Raw genomic sequence first — 10,758 nt, forward strand, 5'->3', positions numbered from 1 at the left:
ATACATACATACATACATAGATAGATAGATAGATAGATAGATAGATAGATAGATAGATAGATAGATAGATAGATAGATAGATAGAGATACACACAAAAGGAATCCAGAAAACGTTCAGATGTGCTCAGGTTTTTATTGACAACATTGCTTAAGGCTATACATTGCATTTGACAATTATTATTTTATAACTGTATAACTGAATGGGTTAATTGCAGAGGACAAATTTCATATATGTAATAACATATATGACGAATAAAGGCAAAAGCCCAGATTTACTAGAGCTACCAGGAATGACTTCAGTAACTTTTGAGGTATGTTGGTGTTTTAGGGAATCAAGATAGTTGCTATTCATCTGAGAAAAATGAAATTGTCTACCTTTCCAAGGAAATTTTCATTTTTTTCATGTTTTATAACAGAAAACACAAAAGGAGACAAAGAATGATTTGCATTTGTAATCCATTAAAGGAGCCATATAGTGAGCAGCTGGGAAATAAGAAGATACAGCAACTATCCAGAGTAAACTGTGGTACTCACAGTGGTGTTGTCCACTGGCTCGTGCATGGTCAAACAGTCCATGCTGATCTGAATGGTGTTCCCTCCGGAGCAATCTGTGGGAGTGTCTGTAAAGTTTAGCTCGATCGGCTGGATGGAGTGAATGTTCGATCTGAAAACCAGTTGATAGATATTCATGTTCATTAGGTGTCACCGGAGTACTTTCTGCTTACTATTCACTTACTGGCCCAGAATATCAAACAACTGGTTGAACACGTCTTGGCTGAAGCAGTCTGCAGTCTGTGGTGACTGGATATGACCCATACTGGTGCGGAATGGGCTCTCCCTCCAGGACAGACAAGGTGAAGCATCCCTGAGTCTGCAAAAAGTCCAAATAAATGGATGAGAATTGTTTTGTAGTGTGGTGAAGTGAAACACCAGTGTGTTATTGTCATGTTCACACCAAATATTTTTTACATTGGAGAAAGATTATTTGGATTTGTAGTAATTAACTTGTGCTATTATTGGTTTAATATTGCAAAATTGCTATTAGTAACCATTTGTTCAATATGGACAAGAAACTAGCCAATCAGCAGCTGCAACAAAGAAGCAAACATGGTATAACTACCGTACTTTTATTGCATTGCAGTCCAAGTATCTATAGCAAAATATGACATATATAGTTTTTTGTTTGATTTGAAGCAGTAGTGACAAGACTTTTATTGCACTAGTTCATGATACATCATAATCAGTATGGAATTAAATCTGTGCCATTTAATTTTAAACTGTTTGCATCACTGAAGTTTTTTTCGTTAAAATTTAGTGTGGAAAAAAAATAATGTACAGCAATATTTCAACCAAAAATAGTACAACATCTGGGCAACCATCAATTATGCTCCATTGGTCACGTGACACCAAAACTGAGTGCATAGTTTCCATTGTCTGTGCACAGCCATGATATCCACATGCAGTCACGGTGCTTCAGTGAGAGTATTTATTCTTTATTTTATTATTTATTTGCCTTTGTAAAAAAGTTCCACATTGAATAATTTGTAGTGTGTCATGCTTAAATTATAGGATTGTTAGACTGTTGTATTGTGCATTCTGAACAATTTATTACATAAAACATTATGTGAAAGAAAACGTACATTATGGGTGACTGATGCATGGGAAGTGTGACAGATTTAAATAAATCATTTTAATGTAAATGTATAGCTGTCTTTGGTTGGGATGCTCCGATCGATCGTTAACCAGTCATGGTCAACCAATCTCCATAAAAACTTATCAAACAAAACATCATGTAAATCGAATGTGTATTGTAAACAGAGACTATGCGTGTGCACATTCAGCGCTTGTGCATGACTTCGTGGAGACTGGGAGGGATTATCAGAGTGGGGGGCGGGATTTACAGATCAAATTCAGCCATGCCACTCTGTCATGGTTCAAGATTCAGGTAGTGCAGCTTTAACTGGTTGAATTTCCATTTGGTCTGATGCCTTGTCATAATGTTAACTTAACTTAAAGACTCATTATTTACAACTTCTCAGAGAGATGAGTCATAATATTAAAATTAAAAATCAGTTATAGATATAGAGCTATATTTGTGCCACTTTATTGGACATTGTTTTTGTTAAATACTGAGTTAAGTAAGGGCTGACTAAGTCAAAAATATATTTTGGATTTATTGTTATTTTTGCAGTTGATTGAGTCTTTAGAATTAATTAATTTAATAAAAAATAATACAAATTCAAGCAGGTCTGTATTTTTTTTAATCTTTCACTGATCAGTAATCATTGATCCGTCATAAAAACACTGATTGGAGTTAATAATATGCTATGCTCCTTTAGCTGCTGGTGCATTCACAAAAAGGTACAACCCTTTTAATGAGCAGTTTGAAAAGTTCCAAAGTCAGCAAACATTGGACAGAAATGATGATGTGCAGGGCTGAGGTTTGGCCACCCAGTAAGGACAGGAAAGAGAAGGAGGAGGAGGAGGAGAAGGAGGAGGAGTCCTGCTCTCAGCCATTCATGAAGAGTCATTCCATTGTGAAAAAGTCAACCTGCATAATACAGAATATTTGTACTAGACATAATGGTGATTGTGCACCATTTAGGCGGGGACACTTAGACTTGCTCCCTTGAAACATTACACCTGCTCCACAGCTCAGCTTCCCATTGTTCCAGCTGAAGTGGCGTACGCTGCTGTGGAAGACAGGCGGAATTCCCCCCTCTATCTACATGACAGCTCTGCCACAACTGCTGAGGAGTATTTCACCAGTGGTGGGTAGCGTAAACAGCAATGGTACTCAAAATTTTTTTACTGTTGCTTCATAATATAATTACTGAAGTAGAAGTAAAAGTTTTAATAAAGATAAGTAATTGAGTAAGAGTAAAAAAGTACCTCATAAAAAAACTACTCAAGTAGTCAGTAAGTAGTAATTTATAATTAGTATTCAATACTTAATGCATTCATCTATGCATTTGATATGATTTTGTGATTTGTTTTTTCCCCAAGCAGCATAAATGAAAAAATTTGCTTTTATTTTAATTTTCTTAACATTAAAGATCTCGTGTTCATCCATTCTAGTTCTCTTATAAATGCATGCTGATGAATCATGAAAAATAGAAAAAGGTTTTTCTGCACTTTATGAATAAAGAGCTGTATTACTGTTCTAAAATATGTGATTGGAGGGGGGGGGGGCTGAGAGTTATTCATTTTTCAAAGGCGTTTGGATAACACTACTTAGAACATGATTTTTACAATAATATTTATTGATCTAAAGTGGGCTGATCTGAGGCATGAAGCTTCATTATCCAATGCAGCGAGTCTAGCTAATCAGGCTAACAGGCAGGCTGAGTTTATCCTTTATTTTTTTTGCTTCCCCATTGTTATTTTGTTTGATATTGACTTCATTTTTCTCATTCACATACAGTATGTTCTGACTAAATATTGACAGTGTGCAGTAACATTCATACAATAACAACAAATACACAGTATACACATATAAATCAGTTTCTCATTAGAGATACTTTTTTTCATGGGAAATTAAATAAGTAGAAAATGCTGCTGAATGAGCAGCTGGATAGATGAGAGTCCAAAACATGCAACTGCGTCACGTTGACGCCATAGCTGAGCAGATCCCACTGCGTCGATGCACACCCCTACCTAACCTTACGTGCCCCTCCCAAAAAATCTGACTAAGCGTTGCTGCGACGCAGACCACAAGGGAAGTGATTGGTCCGCCCAAACCCCCCCCCACCCGGTCATTGCATTTTCTTGTCGACATCACCATTTTTTAATTTTTTGAGGAGTAGCTGGGTTGTTGTTTCTACAGTGGATCAAGTAGAAGAGAGAAACGAGACAGACAAAAAGTGCCTGTTTTATTATTTCCTTTCATGGCTGCAGTACACATGAAGCACCGCCAAACTGAGTCCAATCACAGACAAAAGGAGTGTGTTTTCTGTTATTACCGGTACTCTGCCATGTCTCTGGTACCTACAGTGTGTGTGTGTGTGTGTGTGTGTGTGTGTGTGTGTGTGTGTGTGTGTGTGTGTGTGTGTGTGTGTGCGTGTGTGTGTGTGTGTGTGTGTGAGTTTCATTAACAGCAAACAATGACTGACATGCCGTGGAGGCTTCCAGAGGAACAGACATGACATTATTTTTAAAGGCTACAGCTCGATCTACAACAGTGTTACAATTACGTTATTTACATGTTCCACATCCTTATATTGAAGAATATAGCACACAATTTTAAACCATTGTTTTCATGTTTGTGTCCAATAATACACACATGGTAAGTAAGTATAAAGGACTTGCATTCAATGGTACTTAAAAATATACATAAACCATTGTTTACTGTTACCGGAAGAGAAACAAGGACTTTTCAATTCTTGTCTGAAGCCACACACACACACACACACACACAACCCTGTAGCGGCATGGTGGTAAAATTGCAGAGCGATACGTTCCCTCAACGCAGAATTCTTGTTGGTCAACCACTACATCACATTTATTGCATAAGGAACTTTGAAATCCCCTCACCCTCCTAAAATCCTACATTTCTCACAATCCTTAGCACTTCTCTGTCGTCCTTGTCCTCCTGTTTTAAAGGTGTCTGTACTTTCATAGCTCGTCTCTCAGTCTCTTCTCTAAGCTCGTGTTCATCTCTTCTGCTCTCACCAGGCGGGTGAAAGAACGGTGGGTGTTACATTTACTGTGGGTCGTTACAATGCCGAGCAGTGTTTTGTGTGATATCAGGTACATATACTAATCCACGCAGTTTAAAATCTGAGGTTTGCAATTAAATAGCCTGGCGGACTCCACTCCGCGGATGCACGCTTCAGTATTTTTGGGGTTTGACACTGCAGTACCATAAAAACCACTGATCACTTCATTAGGTCCTTTTGAACTCACTACAGCAGTATTTTTCTGAAAATAATACATTTGTAAACTGCTTCTGCATCTGGGTGGTGCCTGTCTGATGGTGACAGCTGGTATGTGTACAGCTAGACGGGCTCGGGCGGTGTTAGTTGGTTGTGGGCCTGCTATAATCTGAAGCTGGATCTATTTTAAGGTTTGGAATTCCCCAACACAGTGCGATGAATGACATTAATACCTGACCTACAAACACAGGCATATCCAATAAGGCAAATCATTCCACCAATGCAGCAAGAACACAACGGAAGCGTTAAGGTCGGATTAAAGATAACTACATTTTGGATACCAAGGATGTATTGTGGGTTACATGTCATTGATTGTTCTGGGAGATTTCAATGGCTGAATCAAACCTAAATGGTGATCACTTAAAAAGATCAATTATCAGTAATTTTGTCATTTTATTTAATTTTACCAATCCATTGTGGATATTTAAAAATGATATGCTAACAGTTTTGGTTGTGTTTGTGGATACTTTGAGGCTTTGTGCTTGGAGCCTTAAGGCAACTGTTAATTATGTAGTGCAATGTAAAAAGAGTTTTTTTTTGACTGCAATAACTATTGAATTGTAAAATGTAAATCTAAAGAAGACAATAATGATACAGTTAATTCAAATGTGTGCTTATAAGGCTTAAAAAATATAAATATTTTGTATTTAACTCTCGGACAAACAAACAAAAGCCTCCTGTCAATGTCCAATAAATCAAAATGTGTAATAACATTTGTCCACAAGCAATACTGTTACCATTTTACGTATGAGGCTATTAGAATGTAAAATGCTTACAGTTTCTTCTGCCCAGTCTTTTCAATGGGCTTACGTCAGGTCACGTGACTGATGACTCCATATTATCATGCCTGCAATGAAAAACATGGTGGACTTGTATATCTTAGTGGCAAATTGCCTTATTTCAAGATAGATTGTGGCTTTAGAATTGTTTTGATGATAGTTTAAAACTATTTGAAACCTTGTAATGATGGAACAATGTATAGTCATTGTTTTTAAGTGAAGGCACAACACTTTTTTTTTAAATAAAAAACACTTTATTTACATTGTTCCATCATTACAAGGTTTCAAACAGTTTTAAACTACACTATAGCCTCGATGTGTTGTATTTTCAAATGTGAATGAATATAAATAATAATATTCTTAACAGTAAAACATTAATAATTTACAAAATTCTTTTTACAAAAGGCTTTTAAAAGTAAACACGCAATTCAGCATCACTTCTGGTTCAAAAAACAACTTTCTTCTTTCTAGCAGCAACCATAGCAACAGGATAAAGCATGATGAATGTACGCCGAAATGAACCGACTACGAATCCTATACATAAACCGAATGGATACTATGAAAGTTAAGGGTACATTTTTCACTAGAAATGTTGTCAAAACAAATCTAAAGCCACAAGCTATTTTGAAATAAGGCAATTTGCTACTAGAATGTATGAGATGTCCACCATGTTTTTCACTGCAGGCAGGGGATGGAGTCATCAGTCACGTGACCTGACATCAGTCCATTGAAAAGACTGGGCAGAAGAAACTGTAAGCATCTTACGTTCTAATAGCCTCATATGTAAAATGTTTACAATATTGCTTGTGGACAAATGTTGCAATTACACATTTTGTGGTGAGACTGGTTAAATATATGCATTCATCCATCTTCTTCTGCTCATCTAAAGGTCTAGTATTTGTGATTTAAGTGATAAAGTGATTTAAATCTTAATTTTATTAAGACTTTGGAGCTTTCTTGACTTGAAGTGCCTATGTTGTATCTCAAACTGAGGTTGTGCAATTTTTTATCATTGTAAAATAAATGCAGCACTCAGGTGGCAGGGATAGGTTATTGGGCTTTTTTCTTAATAATCAGTCGGACTGAAAAATCATTGCCATTGTTTGTCGCGGCTGATTCCAGTCTGTCGTTTGGTTGCTGCTGGGTGTCTGGTTACTTTGAGTGTGTCTCACTCAGCCTCAGGCAAAGGCTGTTCAGCATCCACTTAAACACAGTGCAGCGCCTCCAGACGAGCCCGGGCCAGAGGTCAGCACTAAATAGGGTCGCCCATTGTCTGTTCGCAGGATAGGCACACCGACCGATGAAAACGCAATCCAAACAAACAGCAAGGCTGATTGGGGCCCTTCTCCAGTGTCTTTATTAGTTGCCTGTTCAAAGGCCTGAGACCCTCTCCCCTCCTCATCTTTCAGCCCTGGCTGGAAGAAGGACATGACTGCAAGACAATAGGAAAACACCACAGTTTCTCCTTCTGCATTTATGCAAGTTAAATAGTGTGCAGTCGCAGCCTCTAGGCAAAAGGGAGAATCATGGATTCTGGAGGGTTGGAATGCAGAGATGCAGAGTTAAGCACATCTGATGGTTATTTACAGTTTTTCTCATTTGTGTTTGGTACATCCATACAAATTAATCTGCACAATTATCTGTTTCTTATGTGTTGATCAATGTGTGTTATATTGGTCTCTGTTGAATGGTCTCACCCCCCCACAACATTTAACTCAATGCAACTCAACTTTATTTATATCGCGCAAATTACAACAAAAGTCATCTTGAAGTTCTGTAGGCCTTAGTTCTAAGTGTTTACATGTAAAAATTATTGAATATTTTGTCATAAAGTGTTAAGCATGTTTTAGTTGGGTTTTTTTTTCCTAAATCTTTCCTGAATTAATACATTGCTCACAGATTCATCTTGACTTCCTCTAACTGAAGGGAAATATGGATCAAACATTGATTGGCAAGTTTAAAAAAAGCTCAAGGATGCATCTCATGAACCATCAACTAGCAAGTATATAAATATATATATAGCTGGAGCACAACACAGTGTTACAATGTCTGACAACAGAAGGATCAGCCAGAGAGAAGAATATAGTGAGACTGCATGGCAGGAGAGCTGCTTGGCAAAACAGAGGTGGCAGAAGAGGCCGAGGACATATTTGTAGATCACATTCTCAACCATGGGCTTACAATGGTCGAGGTTGGTCGAAGAGTGAAGCCAGTGTTATGCGAACAACTGTGTCCTCAATCATTCAGACTTTTCGTCAGCAGCTAACTACATCACTGCATATACAGTTTTCCCTCATCAAATTGTCCAATATATCTTCACATTTCTACATGTTTTTTATTTGTTTTGTTTAATTTAGGCTATGCAACGTTGTCTTTTCCTTTCTGTATCACTATGACATTATCCATGAACAACTTACTGTACAAACATGAATCTTGTCCAGTCTCTCATAATCAGTCTCCCACAAACAAACACAAAGTTGTAGCCAGGGCCGGTTCTACGGGGGTAGCAACGGGAGCATTTGCACCGAGCCCAGGCCTGCGGGGGGGCCCTCCTCCCAAAAAATAAAATTCTGATTATTATTATTATTAATTTATTTTTTTGTCACTCAGTACAAGAGGCCCTTTATGTTGCTCTTACATTTTTTTTCCCCCATAACGAGTTATTTTCAAAAATGTGCCAAAATGTGTCGTCACGTCCCTCCCTCCACGTTTAGTTAGTAAAATAGATTCAAATGGGGTTGCCAGAAATGGAAAGAGGTAAAACAAAAAGTAGAAAGTACAAAAAAATATGCTAAAAAGGTTCACGATTCGTGGTTTAACGTTCGGCAGCCGCAGCAGAAGAACAAGAAGACACTGTGGATGCACACACACACTTACCAACCCCCCTTCTCCACTCACTCACTTCAGAAGCCGCAGCAAAAATATTAAGACAGAGTTGAATGAAGAGTGAGTTAATAAAAAAAAATAAAGAATAGGGGTTAAATTTGGAAATGGTTTGGCTTCAGAGTGTCATTGTGTGTGAGTGAGTGTGTGCGCACTTTATAGATCCAGAGGTGTTAAAACAACTTGTTACCATCACACTGCATGGTTATTGTAAGTCGTTTCAGACGGGACGGTAACAAAAAAGGTCCCTTCATTCGCTCAGTACAAATCAGGAAGTAAGCAGGTCTGACTCAACTCTGGCATTCTGTTACCATGGCTCCCTTAAAGGGACAGTCCTCAGAAGGTCATCATTACAGCGAACGCGCGTGTGTTAGTAATGGTAAGTGTTATATTATAATACTTCTTCTGATAATAGTATCTGATAAATTCACAACTGTCAGTAATAATAAATCAATAGTTGATAGTAAATTGTAGTAATACAAAAAACTGTGCACCACTTTGGTCAGCTGAAGTTGTTTTTAAAATGTGCACAAATGCAAATAATTTGTTTTATAAATTATGATATTGTTCTAAGGTTATTAAAGGTCTCTGTGTGACATTTGACATGTGGCTTTAACTGACTTACCTTATTTTAAGGGTTTGCCTCTGAAAAAAAGAAACTAATAGGTACGCTATGCTATAGTAAATAGGGGAAACCCCAATTACATCACAGAGAAAAGATAGGGAGGTTGGGGCCCTACGAAACATATATCCATTTTCCAATCTGCTTGCTCATTTTGAGGGTCGCGAGGGTCTGCTGTTGCCTATCTTCAGCTGTCATTAGGCACTCTGCAGGAATTAGCCCTGGACAGCAACATACACAAACACCTATTAACTCCTACGGGCAATAGAGAGACTCTTACATCCACCTTACAGTCATGTTTTTGGATTGTGGGAGAAAGCCGGAGTAGCCAGAGAAAACCCACAAAGCATGGAGAGAACACGCAAACGCCACACAGAAACACCGAAGGGCTTGAACCCAGGCAATTTGTGCTGTGAGGCGGATGTACTAACCACTATGTTCTGATGGCATTGACATGTTCATTGAAGAGATAAGCTAAGGATTTTGAGCAAGAGACTAGCTTGCGACAGTTGTTTTGAGAAACTTACTATTATGCTAATTTTGAGAATGATGAGCATCCAGCACTGCTAGGAATTTCCTTTCAATTAAAAAATCAACAACACAGCCCATAAACAGGCAGATTTCCTACACAGCCACAACATACAGTCAATCAACATAAACAGCCATAACACCTTATTTACTTTACAGGTAATCAATAGAAGCACAGTGGAATGTATTAGATATTTTAATGTGAAGCACTCACAAAATAATTATAATAACCCTTTCATATTACTTTCAAAGTACTGTGGGCAAACCTGTTCTGTTTTGTTTCACATCAAGATTATTTATCAGGTGATTACAAAAGCAATACTGAAACAAACAGTACCTCTAGAGCCACAACTGTTCCTTTACAGATACAACTGTTCATAGTTTAGTAAAGACAAATTCAGGCTGACTTCAATGCAGTCACACAGGAAGCTCATAGTCAGTCAGAGGTGTTTCAAACGCCACAGCCAGATACATTTCACTGCTTTTTGTTCAAACCATGCAGCTCATAGATTCATTTAGCAGACAGCTAGTGAGCACTTACCGATGAAAGGGGAACTCTGGGTAATACTGCACAGCTTTGTAAGGTGAGTTCATGTTGTGCGGCCAAATTTCACTGTGCTGCAATCTTCAGAAGGATGAGCTGCTTGTAAAGCAACATGTATGAGTAACTGTCACTATTCTATTAAAATAAACAAATCTTCAGCAATAATTACATAAATCACATTATTAAATAAATAAACAGGCTTTGATTAAAGTGCCACAGGATGCAGTGCAAAGTGGAGAACCTTTGAAAGATGATTTGAGTTTAGTTGTTTTTTTCTCCTAACCCTACAAAGGGGAGGGGCAAGAGAGGGCTGTCTGACCAATCACCTGCTGTGGCTATGCAACATATCCTTCATTCTCAGTTGCTAGGATATACATGTCGAACAACTTTATTTGATCTGCACCCACCCCTACGCTGCCCCGCTGTATCCTGCTGAGTTAGACACACATTGTGAAACATCATTTTAAA

The 10,758-nt window shown here is 37.9% G+C and overlaps 1 protein-coding gene across 1 annotated transcript; it reads right to left on the minus strand.

Moving 5' to 3' along the window:
- Nucleotides 1-507: 507 nt before the first annotated feature.
- On the minus strand, nucleotides 508-10,508 carry LOC114462207 (tumor protein 63-like). The gene is made up of 3 exons (XM_028444906.1): nucleotides 10,288-10,508; nucleotides 737-871; nucleotides 508-664 (listed from the first exon to the last, which is right to left on the minus strand). The coding sequence occupies exons 1-3, from the start codon at nucleotides 10,338-10,340 to the stop codon at nucleotides 508-510; spliced, it is 345 nt and encodes a 114-aa protein (XP_028300707.1). The 5' UTR covers nucleotides 10,341-10,508.
- Between the last annotated feature and the right edge of the window lie 250 nt (nucleotides 10,509-10,758).

Source organism: Gouania willdenowi, chromosome 4 (genome assembly GCF_900634775.1).
Source record: "Gouania willdenowi chromosome 4, fGouWil2.1, whole genome shotgun sequence".
Taxonomy (NCBI): domain Eukaryota; kingdom Metazoa; phylum Chordata; class Actinopteri; order Blenniiformes; family Gobiesocidae; genus Gouania; species Gouania willdenowi.